The following is a 14,331-nucleotide window of genomic DNA, read 5'->3' as shown; positions in this document are numbered from 1 at the left end:
CTTGCCCACCCTCCACTCACGCAGCAGGTGGTAATTCCAACTGAATGTGACAGGGCATGTCAGCACATTAAAGGCTTCTAGGAGCAAAGCTGTGTGATACTTCTCAACTTAAAATTTTTCTTTTTTTCTATTTGCCTAATCATGTGCCACTTTAGGAGAAAAGCTGCATTTGACCCTGACATGGATCCTGTCCTTCGGGATCCTATCCACAGGCTTTGCAGTTCCAAAAACAACAGATTCAGCATATGAGCCTGAGTGGCCCCCCTGCATCATCGGTGGGGCCTCTGCACCGTGGGGAGCGGGCCTTCCCTGAATGTGACACTGTACTTCTTACTTCACTCAGGCCTTTCATCTCAGATGCCAAGGACCTTGCCAAGCTACTGAGCCCATGTCACAGGTGGACTGTTCTTCCCATGGGGCAGGTGGGGTGGAGCAGGGTGGAGGCTGAGAAGCAGAATCTCAGAAATGAGAACAGAGGTAGCCACAGATCAGGGCTTCAGTCTGTTGGGGGTGCAGGGCTGAGAACAATAGAAAGGACTCTGAAAATGGAGGGGCGGTGGGGGATAATGCTCGCAAAGGAGCGGGAAGAAGGTCATACACCAGGTGGGTGCTGCCCTGTTCCGTGGGGACAGTTTGGGATCAGGACACTCAGTACTCTTATCTCTATGTAAAGGTTAACTCCACCCATAGTTTGGAAAGACCCTAAAACAGATGTGTGCCTTTGTATCCTGGTTAAAGAAAAAAAACAACAATCTTCACCCCTTTATCAAAGAGTCCATTTGGGGTGTGTGTGTGTGGGGGGAGCGTGCGTGGTTTCATTTCAGCCCATGAAACAGCAGGCATCCAGGGACCCAGAAGATGAGGCTCAGTTCTCCAAGATCCTTTAAACCCTGAGATTCTCTAAATATGTTTTACTTAAGTTTTAGTTTTGAAAAAGACCTTGCATGATGGCAATACCAGATGCACACGAAAGAGGAGAATGCGGACGCAGGAGAGGCAAGCGCCGGCAGCCCTGGTGTGTCAGCATAGACCACGGTCTCCGTGGGGTCTGCTTCCCGGCACTTTCAGAGGAGCTGTCGTCATGGTCTGTGCACAGCTGTGTTCTGGCCTTCTTGCTCTAAATGCACAGAATGACCTGACCCCCAGCCCGAAGGTCCCTGTGCTGCAGAAGCACCTTCTGGTGCTTCTTCCGTGGGAACGAGGGAGAGCCAGGGGCCTGGGCATGTGGATGGAGAGTGGAGTGATCCTGCCCAGCTCCTCAGATCCCAGTCCTGGAGGCAGCTACAGTTGGCCCAGGGGAGGCACCAGGGTCTCCCTGGCTGTCCCTGGCCCAAGAGCGTCGTCCCCTAGCACCCTGGGACTGCCCCCTGGGCATGTGGCCTGGGTGCTCTGCTTCTCAGCCCACGGTGGTACATGTGGCTTCCTCTTGGTTCTGGAGGTGGCTGGATCTTCAGGTATCTGAGCCTTCTGGCTACCGGGACCCGCAGCAGTAGGCAAATTGGGCTGAGCTGTCCCCTTCCGAAATTCCCTGAGCTGTTGGAGAAGCTGACTTTTTCTGGTACAGTCCCTGTGACACAAGAGAAACCACCTCAGCCAACACCAAGTGGAGCCAGACCTCCCAACGCGAGGAGGCCAGAGCGCTTCCAGAAGTGTGTTCCCTGGTTCTCAAGACAGTAAGGGAGAGATTTAGGCCTCTCAGCTTGTGCTGAGGGCATGTCAGCATGTTGAAGGCTTCTAGGAGCAAAGTGGGGGCCTCTGCATGGTGGGGAGCGGGCCTTCTCTGAATGTGACACTGCACTTCCTACCTCACCCAGGCCTTTCATCTCTAGCCAACAACCATCACTACCCGATCCCGACATCGCTTCACTTCCAATGCTATCATTAGTAGGGAGCAAATCAATTTGGGGAACTGTTTTTCAGAAGGCAAGGACTAATCCCCTCTCAGGAGCGAACTAAGGTGTCCTTGGTGTGTTGGGAGGACAGCCATCCAGGCTGGGCCCCAGGTGGAGTACCACGGGCCACCTCCCGGACCACTCCTAGGCCCACACGTGCTGGCCCCCTGTGGGTCAGACAGAAATGAAACACAAATGTTAAATGTGTCCGGCTGAGGCCTTGCTGTGGAAAGCAGAGATGGGACGTCCCCGGGTGGTGGGAGCCCCTTGGTGCTTACCGTAACCCTCGGGAGGAAGGACACTCCCGCTCGGCTGGGCCCCGCTGGTCTCTGAGAGCTTCTGTGTCCTCTTCCTCTTCCTCGCTGTCAGAGGAACTAGAGCTGGGGCTGAGGGAAGAGGAAAGCTGGCTTCACGGGATGTTGACACAAGGCCACTGGGACTTCCTGCCAAGTGGAGGGACATACCCCAGGGCAATGTACCCAAGTCCCCACTCTGTTTGCTTAGAGTTCCACCTGGGTTCTTCCCTACCTGCAGGGAGAGCCTGCTGGAGGGACCCAGTGGGATTGTTGGCCAGGCTCAGCTCCTGGCCTAAAGTACTTCTCCACTGAGCGGTGCCCTGGGACCGGCCCACACTGGCCTTACTCCCACCTGTCCATGCCCCTGCTCCTCCTGAGGCCAAGGTGACCACTGCAAAGCAGGGCTGTCACCACTCCTAGTACCTTTCCAAGGCCCCGACGTCTGATGGCTCTGAGGGCCGCAGATCGATGAAGATGGTAGGAGGCTCTGCTGGGCTCCTTGGATGTGTGCCCTTGGCCAGTGTCAGGCCCAGCTCAGCCTGGAAGCCCGGTTCCATCGGAGCAGATCTGAGATGAGAGAGTAAGGCTTTCTGAGTCACTTCTGGGTAATTACCCGGTGTGACCTGAGCTAGGGCCTGTAGGAGCACCTGTTCTTGGGCTCTTCAGAACAGCCCTCCAGAGTACCAGCACCGTCCATCAGAACTATCTGGTGGGGATTGAAATGTTCTAGAGCTGTGCTTCCCAGGGTGGTGGCCACTAGCCACAAGCAACTATTTAAATTTACTTATAAGCTAATTAAAATTATATTTTATTTTAAAATAAATTTTAGGAATGCCTGGGTGGCTCAGCAGTTGAGCGTCCACCTTCAGCCCAGGGCATGATCCTGGTCCTGGGATGGAGTCCCACATTGGGCTCCCTGCATGGAGCCTGCTTCTCCCTCTGCCTGTGTGTGTGTGTGTGTGTCTCATGAATAAATAAGTAAAATCTTAAAAATAAAAAATAAAAATGAATTTTAGGGGCGCCTGGGTGGCTCAGTCGGTTAAGCATCTGCCTTCAGCTCAGGTCATGATCTCGGGGTCCTGGGATAGAGCCTGCATTGGGCTTCATGCTCAATGGGGGGCCTGCTTCTCCCTCTGCCTCTGCCTCTCCTCCCACTTGTGTGTGCTCTCAAATAAAGGTCTTACATTTTTTTAATAAAATAAAAATAAATTAAAAAATTCATTTCCTCAGTTGCATCAGCTATGTTTCAAGCATTCAGTAGCCATGGGTGGCCAGCCAGTGGCCATCAATTGAACAGTATGGGTCTAGATGTCGCTTTTTTTAAAGACTTATTTGAGGGAGAGACAGGGTATAAGGGGGAGTAGGGAGTGGGGCAAGGGGAGAAGGAGAGGGAGAAGGCAGCGTACTCCCAAGTGTGGAACCCAAAATCATGACCTGAGCCGAAACTAAGCGCTGGTTGCCCAACCACCTGAGCCACCCAGGCACCCTAGATATTTCTGTTGGTCACTGGGTCGGCGGGAACAGAAGCCCATTCATTGGCTCTCAGATTCCTAGAAACGAGTGGAACAACCAAAGTGTGGGAAACTAGGTTTTAAGGGATCCCAGTGCCCTGTGCCCACCTCTGCTCCTCCAGCCTGTCTTTCTCACTACAGCTGGGGCCTTTCTTGCCTTCCACTCCCTTCCAGAGGTGGGGAGATTGGAAATTCTCAGAGAAAGGCTCTGATTGGCTGGCTCGGGCCAGACAGCAGGGTTGGCCTCATTAACAGCCACCAGGGGGGCAGGGCCCTGCTCCAGGACGCCAGTAGATGGAAAAGGAAGGGTCCCCATGGGGTGTGCAAAGAGCAGGTGCTTTGGGGCTTGAGTCCCAGCTCTGCCGTGTAAGGCCTGGGTAAGTCTACCTGAGCCTCAGTTTCCCCATCTATACAATGGAGAGAATAGCAGCAGCCGCCCAATCAGAGTCTTGAGGTGAAATGAGAAACAGACATCGAGCGCCCCACCCAGAGCGGACCTGAGCCTAGCGGCCCCGACCAGTTCCACAGAGAGGACAGGAGTCTCACCTGCTGCCGGCCTCCTGCGGCTTGGTGTCCTGGGGCGCATCAGCGGGCACCTTCCAGGCAGAAGCGCCTCTGGACTGTGCGGCACACAGAAGGGTGAGCTGGTCCATGAGTCTGTCCTGGGTGTTGGGCTGGATGCGGTCTGATGGGAGAGATGGCGGGGAGGCTGCTTAGTGGGGACACCCGCTGTTTGCTTACAGCGGTCTGAGCCTTAGGGCCCCTCAGGCTCCCTCGTGTGGCTATAGCTCGCCGTGCGCCCCCTGCCACTCACAGCCCTCCCGCTCCTTTTTTTTTTTTTTTTAAAGAAATGTGTTTACACAAATCACTTTTTTTAAAGATTTATTTTTATTTATGAGAGAGAGAGAGAGAGAGAGAGAGGCAGAGACACAAGAGGAGGGAGAAGCAGGCTCCATGCCAGGAGCCCAACACGGGACTCCATCCTGGGACTCCAGGATTGCGCCCTGGGCCAAAGGCAGGCGCTAAACCACTGAGCCACCCAGGGATCCCCGTTCTCGCTCCTTTACCTCACTTCCTCACCCCAAGTCCCACGCGGCGGAGGGAACCACAATGAACAGTTCTGCGCTGCCTTCAGCCCAGGGCCTGATCCTGGGGACCTGGGATCGAGTCCCAGGTCAGGCTCCCTGCATGGAGGCTGCTTCTCCCTCTGCCTGTGTCTCTGCCTCCCACCCCCTCTCTCTGTGTCTCATGAATAAATAAATAAGAATAAAAAGTTGTGTGTTCACTTAAAGAAAAAAAAAGCAGCAAGATTATCCTCTATAGATTTTTTTTTTCACTGAACAGATTGTCTTTCTGTGTCAATACACATAGATTCACTTCACTGAGCTTGAGAGCCTTCTGTGGTGTAGCCGACTGAGCCTGACTCCTGTTGAATATTGAATCTGGGTCATTCCCAAATCTCCCCAATCGTAAACCGTGCCATAAGGAACGTCCTGGAGTACCCAGCTTTATCCACTGGGGTAAGTAAGCTAAGCAGGTAGGGCAGGCCCTGCCTGGAGGAGGGATGGTTTCTCCACACGCTGTAAGGCGTTAGAGTACAAACCCCTGCTGAAACAGCACCAGGGCCGGTCAGCCAGGCGGCGGGAGGGGGGGGGTGCGCTCTGGAATTGGAGGCTGGAACCCCAAACGCTGCTCTTTGCATCAGGCCAGCCTCCACTTACCTTTGTGGCTGGAGAGGGGAGGAGGAGCTTTCCTTTTATTTACAGAACTGCCCAGAGCAAGGTCAGAATGCAGCCAGTAATCCCAGCCTTGGCTTTCTTTTAAATGGGGAGGGGGTAGAAGCGGCTGTGCTTCGGGCTGGCTGAAGGAGCACCAGTCACAGAGGAAGGCCCAAGGAGGTGGGCAGGAGGGAAAGGTGTCACTCAAAGGTCGGGACCTGCCTGAAGGTCCCTCTCATATCCCCAGAGCCTCAGAGCCTTGTCCACTTCCTCGTAGGGGGTCATATATATAATGAGCGAATGAGTGAATGAATGAATGAATGGATGGATGGAAGTTTCCGCAGACTGGCACTGGTGTGTTCGGGGGCGTGAGGGCTGAGCAGCAGAGAGGATGTGGTGGGCTCCAGGGCTGTCCTTATTTTATTGAGAGGGCCTAGAAGGAGCTGCTTGTGGGGATGCACTTGGGGCCTGGCGTTCAAGGTCAGACCTCGGCCCAGGCGGTCAGCTGCCCACCACGTGGCTCCGGGTGCGCGATCTCCCCTGTCGCCTTCTCGCCCTGCCAGACTCTGAAGGATGTGATCCAAATCCCACTCTTCAAGTTCCTGAAATAATTAAAGCAGTGATTACGAGGCAGCCGCAGGGCCTGGCGGTGGGAGTGCCCGATTCCACAGCTGCCGCGACCAATGGAGGCCATCGTGGGTTGTCGCGGGTTAGAAGTCAGGGACTGGGTGCCTGCCCACCTGGGCACTCTCTCCCACACCTCCGTCACAGTGGGGGAGAGGGGCACAGCACCTCCTGCCGTCTCCTTCCTATGCCTTTTTTGAGCAATACTTTTGTTTTTGGCACAAATGCTGTTTGGCCTGGAAACCCGGTGTTTTCTTAAAGCTCTCTAGGCCCATACAGGTTTAAAGTCGTGGGAAGCTTCAACGTGTTGCTCTCTTAAGGAACTGATTGTTCTGGGCCGGCCCCTATCACTGGCCCTATCACCCTATCATGGGAGGACTTGTAAGAGAGCGCTGGAGGCGCCTGGGTGTGATGAGAGGAGGGAGGAAGTGAATTAGGAGCTTGTGGACTCTCCTGCAGCTCCTTGCAGCCCTAGAGGTGAGTGAAAACAAGTGCCTCAGGCCAAACAGGATAGAATGTCTTATTTAAGCAGCAATTGGTAAGAATGAAATTGGGGAAAATGACCTTCACGCACAACGTGATGCCAGTTTTCTCTAAGTTGTTAAGAAAATCATCAAAATTTGCAAATAAGGCAAAAAAGAATTGTACAAAGTTTAGATGTCATGCTGGAGCTTTTCTGATGAGCCCACCTCCCTGGGGTGGGGAGCGGTAATTTGGTTTCTAGGGTTGGCCAGGGTCCACCCATGGTAGGACTTTGTAAAACTGAGAACACGTGCGGTGGTTTTCTCTGTCCCGTAGAGATAACTCCAGAGGTAACAAATGGCTTTGTTGACTTGCAGGATGTGGACCAATTGTGTACTTAATGTGCAATTTTATCTCAGCATCCCTTTCTTTCTCCCCAGTGTTTTACAAAATCCCAGTTTTCCATAGTCTCTTTGAACTGGCTTTATCATACTGCTGGTTCCCTCATTAATGAGCTAAACAGTGTTAACGGGTGCTCACACTATCTGTTTTAACAAAATTTGTTCTAGATCTTATATGTGGTCGTCTGTCTTTATAAGCATGCTTCAGATTAGTGTTCTTTACTTTTCTTTCTTTCTTTCTTTCTTTTTTTTTTTAAAGAAGTCTGGAGTCTCTTTGCTCTTCCTTGTTCTTGTTACCTTTACCTGAGGATGGTCTGTCTGCTGGGACCACACCCACCCTGGGACAGGCAGACAGGCATGACCAGCCGCTGGGGGACCTGGAACCTAGGGGCCTAGGTCATTGCTATAGACTGTGTCCCTCCAAAACTCACAGTGTAATGGTGTTTTGGAAGTGGGGCCGCCGTGAGGTGATCAGTAGGTCAGGAAGGTGGAGCTCTTATCAGAGACCCAGAGCCTTCCACCGAGGCCACGGCCAAAGATGCTGTCTATGAACCTGGAGAGAGGCTCTCACTGGACATCGAATGTGCTGGGCGTTGTGGTCTTGGGACTCCCCCAGTCTCTAGAACCGTGAGAGATGATTTCTGGGGTTTAAGCGCCCCTAGTCTATGAGAGTTTGGCACAGCAGCCCATAGACTGGGACAGGTGTAGAGGGTGGGCCTCAGGTTGGCCTGTGGAGGATGAGCTCATGGCCACTTCCTCCAGCTTCCTGGAGGAAGCTCAGGCCAGGGAGGATGCCTACCTTGAGGGAGAGCACTGGAGGTCCTTCCCGAGACCCCTCTGGGGGCGTTTCTGGTCTCAGACCTGCTGCTGGCGAGGTACAGGATGCCCCCTGCACTTGACTTTGGCCACTGCAGGCTGAGTCCCGGGCATCCCGGGTAACTTTATAGAGTATGTCCTTCTCAATCATCTTCCTTCTCTCCTTACGGAGGGCTCTGCGGCCTACGGAGTCTGCACCCCAACAGGCCCGTGAGGCAGCGCTGGGGGGCTCTGTTTTCAGGTTGCCTTCCCAGGGAGAGAAGGTGGCTTCTTCCTGGGGCCCCCAGGGATGACTCTGGGCCCCCTGGTTGCCTTCCCGCCACATGGGGGTGTCCTCAGGCATTCGAAGAAGGGAACTGGCCTCCTCACAGCTCTCCACAGGCCCTCCAGGATCCCCGCCTTGTAGGGACACAGAAGCCTTTGTCCTTGTGCCCCACTGCCTCTGGGGTTCTGGAGTGAATCCCGCGGGTACCACGCCTGGCTGTGGGAAAACAGGTGTCTTCAGCATCCTCCAAACCTTACTTTAGGGAATTTTTATGTGTGTGGTAAAATATGTAACATAAAACTTGCTATTTTTGCCCCTTGTAAATCCTACAGTGGCACTAAGTGCATTCCTAATGTGTAACCATCACCCTTCTATTTTCAAAGCTTTTTTATCACCCCAAAGAGACTGTACCTTCCCACGCCCCAGCCCTTAGTAACCACTGTCTACTTTGTCTCTATGGATTTGCCTATTCTAGATCTTCCATGAGTGGAATCCTACACTGTCTGTCCTTTTGTGTCCTTATTAGCTTCGTGTTCCTAAGGTCCACTGAGGTTGTAACATGTGTCAGTACTTGATTCCCTTTCATGGACTGCATGGTGTTCCAATGTATGGATAGAGCACATTTTGTTGGTCCATTTTGTGTGTTGTGGACATTTGGGTTGTTTCTACATTTTGGCCATTGCGAATAGGCCACATGGCTATTGAGGGGTGACAAGAAGAAAGCCAGGACCTTTGACTCCAGAGCAAGCCCACAGTCTCTGCCCTCATGAGTTGGTGCAGGCTTTCCTGTCCCAGACGGGGGGAAAAAAATCCTCCAGAAGAGTTGCTGAGGTAATTGTAGAAATGAAGAAAACACAAGATGAAGTTGTGTGGACATCGCTGCTCCCAAACTAACCAGAGCTCTCGGCAGCCCTTGGAATTTCTGTTTGGGGTTATACTTTAGGATGGCTGAGTGAGCAGGTGATGTCTGTCATGGTGATGGGTGGGAGGCATGCCCTGACTGGTTCTGTAAGACGACTCTGCATCCATGCTTCCACTGAGAAGTGCAGGCTGCTTGGCACATAACCACTCTGTCCAAACCAGCACTAAGAGACTGGACCAGACTCTACAAAGGCCTCCAGCAGCAGGCGGCTAGGAGGACCCCAGCCCCCACTGAAATGCCTGCCCGATCAGGGAAGCGCAATGCTGCAGGAGAATTTAGGGTCTCTTCCAGCCAACACCTGACCTCCCTTTCTTAGAGCATTTACAGAAAAGGGTTTATTATTGTAAGCATGTGTCTTACAGCCCAGAAGCATCTGTGGGGGGCCTGGGAGCCATTCCTTTGGAATGTTCCCATCAGGAAGCACCCAGCCTCTGTCTCCCTTCTCCTGACTTCCATACCTGCGGGTGGACACACCTGGCCCAGTCCCACCCACGCTGACCGGCTCTTTGTGATCTTCACGATTCTGACTCTAGTGTGCCCTGCTCTCCCCCTCCCTCCTCCTCCCTGTAAAACCCCAGTCAGCTCGGCACAAACCGGAGCTCAGCTCTGTCCCCTGCTGTCAGCTGTTAGGGAATAAAGTCTGCTTTCACTGCTTTGTCTGGCTGGCTTGGTCTTTGACATGCGCCATTCCCCTGGTTAATGAGTGACCCTAGTTAGTCATAAGAGTCACAAAGGAGCCAAGCTAGTCTCCTGGAGCTTTTAAGAAGAGCCCAACAGGCCTAACCAGATGGGACCTGCCCAGTGATGAAAGCCTATTAATGGGTTCTATTTATAAAAGCAGCAATTAATTTTAAGCATCAAACTATTAATTTTAGATAGAATTTTTGGTCTCTGGGAAATGCGAATAGAAGAAGATGGAAAATTTGCCCTGATGGTTGGCAAAAACTAACTAGACTATGATGCTTAGTTACAGAATGCGCTGTGGTGTTTTCTAATTGTTTCTTGTGTTCACCTCATCTCTTAAGCTAGGAGTACCTTCTTACCTCTGAATCCCCACTGTCACCCTTATTAAATCAATAAAATTTTAGGGAATTCTGGGCTTTTAACCTCTTTGCCCCCCACTGCGGTTAGGGTCCAGTGAGCATAGACACCCATACCCATACCCCAGTCTGCCCAGAGTCCCCAGAGCCTGCTCCCTACAGACCTCAGGAGACCCATCGACCGCAGCAAGCCAGGCCCTGGCAGGGTCCTCAGTCAGCTCCTCTGACAAGTCTGGGATCAGGGCAGTTTGATCTCGCTGGAAGATGAACAGCTCCTCTGTCCCGCAGTCTGACTGTGGACAAACAAGAGGACTTTGGGATTACAGGGCAGCAGGCAGAGCCAAGGGCTTCAGGATCCACCTGCCCTTGCCCTGTGGCTCTGGAGTCATCTGGGGAGATCAGCTTTCTCCCAGGGGCCTTCACCCTGGCTGGTTCCTGCCACTGATTTAGGAAAGGACTCGGCCCTACAGCCTTGTGAAGGGGAGATCCAGGGCTCCCAGTTCTGCGTACACCCGCCGCCCCTGAAGACTTTGCATACACCAGGTGCTCAGTTAATGCCCGGCATTGAATGAACAGGGCAGCGAGGAGGTAGCTGAAAGAAGAGCCCAGCTTTCGCTCCACCCTACAACTTTTAGCCAACGCGTAAATGACACAGAAACTTGGTATCTCTAAGGGGAGAGGGGACACTTGGAGTCCTCAGCTCACCACGAGGATATCTGGAGGTGAGAGCAAATGGAGACATGACAGGGTGTTAGGGTCACGTTATCCACTCTGTTAGCCTTGCCGAGCACTGGAAGATACCCGAGGCCCAGGCACCTGTGCTGTGTTGATCTTTGCAGGTATCCCAGGTAGCACCCAAATCCAACAGGCTTCCGTCTATCCCCCTTGCGCTTTGCTTAAATGCCTGGTTGCAACCTGTGTTGTGTGGCACCTGCTACTAAGGAGCTCCTGCCTGTGCCTTGTTTACCTTTCACCATCAGTAGGGGCGCAGTGAAGTCCCCAGCATCCACCATGTGGAGACCCTGCTGCATGCATTAAAGGCTGAATTCAGAGTCACTTTTGTCACCCAGTATTCTCCGTTGGGTGTTCAATGTTAGAAACTAGAAACACAATTACCATCATAGTGAGGTGGGGACTCCCAGGTCTGTAACGTTACAAAGGGCTTCTTGTTCTTGAAGAAGCAAAGTAGGCTCCTTAAATGTTTGTTCAATGAATGCACGCTACCATTTCGATGCATCATGATAAGCTCTTAGAGGAATTCTCTAGTCATGGTTTGGGGTCACTGAAATGGCCTGTGAGGATGCTGAGTACCAGTAAATGTATTCAGAGAACAAAGACTGAGATTATGACCAACACAGAAGCTGACAAGCTCCAAAACTGTTCTTGGGTCAGCATCATGTTGCTATGGGAAGAAAGGGCAGTCGGGGCCCAGGAAGACATAGGAAGAAGGTGCTTGCTTACCAAGGAGGAATCTGAGTCCAGAGATGGGAGCTGCTCCCTGACGGCCTCGAGGATGGCATCCCAAGGCCCTATCTGGGAGGCCCAGGGAGGTGAGGACTCCGTATCTTTGTCCTGGGATGCCATGGGGGCCCAGGCTCTGGGGATGCTTCTCAGCATGCCATCATCCAGGCAGCCCTGCAGGGGATACAGGGCGAAATGAGAGGGCCCAGGGGTCAAGGGTCAAGAGCTCTGCTGGGTAGGGGGAGAGGGCTGCCTTTTCGAAGCACCTACCACATCATGGGGGGTGAAAACAGACTGTGTGTGCAGTGCAGGCAGAGCCCACAGCTACACAGCTGACCCTTGAACAACACAGGTTTGAACTACACCGGTCCACTTGTGTGCATTTTTTTTCGACAAATACAGTTCAGTACTGTAAATGTATTTTCTCTCATGATTTTCTTTTCTCTAGCTAACTTTATGTGGGAATACAATATAGAATACACTTACAAAATATGTGCTAATCGACTAATTATGTTACTGATCAGGCTTTTGGTCAATAGTAGCCTATGAGCTAATGTTTTGGGGGGAGTCAAAAGTTATATGTAGAGGGGTGCTGGCTTGTTCAGTTGGTAGAGCATGTGACTCTTGATCTCAGGGTTGTAAATTTGAGCCCCATATAGAGATTATAGAGATTACTTAAAAATCTTAAAAATAAGATCTTAAAAGAAGTTCTATGTGGATTTTTGAGAGTGTGGGGGGTTGGCAATCCTAACCCCTGTGTTGTTCAATGGTCAACTATATGTAGATATATAGAGTGATATATAATAATACATATACATATGTAGGTATATGTATATGATAAATAGAATATGTATATATGATATGTAGATTATGTTAATTTTATATCCCACAGAACATAGATACTATTATCTATATTTTACAGACTCAGAGAAGTTATATTGTTGGTAAAAGACAAAGATAGAATTTGTATCAAAGTAAGAGGAGATTTCAAACCTGACTACACTTTACTGCCCCCTTACAAAGGAACAGACATGTTGGAGTCCCCAGGAGATATTTTTGGGGTCACCACTTGATTAATCCCTAATGCCCGGGGCGCTTAATCAGATCCCTCTCTCTTTTGTGTCCCAGAGTCTAACAGGAGAAGGCCTGGTCCCTGAGGGGTCAAGACAGGGGTAAGAAGGTGGGAGGATGGTACTTGAGAGCCAGTGTCTGGACATCCCTTGCAGCGCCAGAGGCTGCTGTGCCCCTGGCCTGTCTTTAAATCCAGGTCAGGGCCCCCATCGGGGTGGCAGCCACAGATGTGAGTGGTGGGGTCCTTGCATCTTCTGCACTCCTGGAAGCCGGAGCTGGAGCTTGGTGAACCCTGAACTGTGAACAGCAGGGTGGGGAGGCACCTCACACACACATCAGGGGAGGTTTTTTTTGGAAACGGGGAAACCTAGGTGGCTCAGTGGCTGAGCATCTGGGGGGGATACGTGGGTGGCTCAGTGGTTGAGCGTCTGCCTTTAGCTCTCAGGTTGTGATCCCAGGGTCCTGGGATCGAGTTCCACGACCGGCTCCCTACAGGGAGCCTGCTTCTCCTTCTGTCTCTCCTCCTGCCTCTCTCCCTGTGTCTCTCATGAATAAATAGATAGGGACGCCCAGGTGGCTCAGCGGTTGAGCATCTGCCTTTGGCTCAGGGTGTGATCCCGAGGTCCTGTGATCGAGTCCCACATCAGGCTCCCTGCATGGAGTCTGCTTCTCCCTCTGCCTGTGACTCTGCCTCTCTCTGTGTCTCTAATGAATAAATAAATAAAATCTTAAAAAAAAATGAATGAATGAATGAATAAGATTTTTAGAAAGAAAGAAACGGGACTCTGAGGGACAGATTGTGGGACAACAGAAGCACCAGGTACTACCAGAAAGACTCTAGGTTCTTTGGGCAGACAGAGCAACTAGGGAGGGAAAGGCACTGGGGGCAGCAGGAAGAACACATATAGTGGCTCAGAGGCTGAAAACTGCCCAGCTTGTTGGCGGAAGGAGGTATCCGTTGCTGGAATAAGCGGTGAAAACTGGCCAGATCGCGCAGGGTCATCCAGCAGCCCGGGGGTTCACGCCTAGAGCTAAGCCCAGGAGCGGGTCCAGCCTCCTCCGAATCCTGGTGCCGCCTCCACATCCGTTTCTTGGCTGCAGCCCGTTGGCCCCGCCCCGGCCCCGCCCCCGGGCGGGCGCCCCGTCGTTATGACAACGAGACGCCAAAGGCCTCCCGCGTCAGGGTTTTACATTTTATTTTATTTATTTATTTTTTAAAATTTTATTTATGATAGTCACACACACACACACACAGAGGCAGAGACACAGGCAGAGGGAGAAGCAGGCTCCATGCACCGGGAGCCCGACGTGGGATTCGATCCCTGGTCTCCAGGATCGCGCCCTGGGCCAAAGGCAGGCGCCAAACCGCTGCGCCACCCAGGGATCCCGGGTTTTACATTTTAAAGCTGGGAAACAGAACACGTCGCGCGTCTTCCCACCCACTCCCACTCCCCGTTTCCCGCCGTCCTGCCCAAATCCCGACCTGTACCTTCGCAGCCGCGGCAGGCCCGAGGCCGCTCACCTCGGGTCCCCGCCTCCCCTCTCTGCGCGGTCCTGACAGGGCTATAAACAGTTCCCAGTGCGTCCCTCCGGTCGCGTCCGCCCCTCGTGCCGCGGCCCAACTACTGAGGCTGCGGTCGCCTTTGGAATACCCGCCCTCGGCAGAGTTCGATTCCTGGGCTGCCAACCGCACTTCCCCCCCTCCCCCCGCTCCTCTTTCGCGACTTGGCGCGTCCTGCCTCTCCTGGGACCGGATTGGTTCCCCCGGCCAGCGGAGGGGCGGGGTAGGGCGAACTCGCCCTGTTCATTGGCTGCCGCGGGCGTCACACTGCGAGCCCGGCGACCTGACCGG

The 14,331-nt window shown here is 52.6% G+C and overlaps 1 protein-coding gene across 3 annotated transcripts; it reads right to left on the bottom strand.

Moving 5' to 3' along the window:
- Positions 1 to 896: 896 nt before the first annotated feature.
- Positions 897 to 14,168, bottom strand: DNAAF8 (dynein axonemal assembly factor 8). 3 transcript variants are annotated; one of them, XM_072835620.1, is made up of 9 exons: positions 13,969 to 14,168; positions 11,409 to 11,582; positions 10,112 to 10,240; positions 7,704 to 8,201; positions 5,905 to 6,019; positions 4,246 to 4,384; positions 2,612 to 2,755; positions 2,171 to 2,278; positions 897 to 1,567 (listed from the first exon to the last, which is right to left on the bottom strand). In XM_072835620.1, exons 2-9 carry the CDS (start codon positions 11,562 to 11,564, stop codon positions 1,282 to 1,284), a joined length of 1,575 nt encoding a protein of 524 aa, XP_072691721.1. In that variant the 5' UTR covers positions 11,565 to 11,582; positions 13,969 to 14,168; the 3' UTR covers positions 897 to 1,281. The 3 variants fall into 3 exon arrangements, with proteins under 3 accessions (XP_072691721.1, XP_072691723.1, XP_072691722.1); XM_072835622.1 differs by having other exon boundaries at positions 14,002 to 14,167; XM_072835621.1 differs by lacking the exon at positions 13,969 to 14,168 and adding an exon at positions 13,307 to 13,550.
- Positions 14,169 to 14,331: the final 163 nt, after the last annotated feature.

This window comes from Canis lupus, chromosome 8 (genome assembly GCF_048164855.1).
Source record: "Canis lupus baileyi chromosome 8, mCanLup2.hap1, whole genome shotgun sequence".
Taxonomy (NCBI): Eukaryota; Metazoa; Chordata; class Mammalia; order Carnivora; family Canidae; genus Canis; species Canis lupus.
Note: the sequence above shows the minus strand (reverse complement) of the source record. Positions and strands in the feature narration are given on the sequence as shown.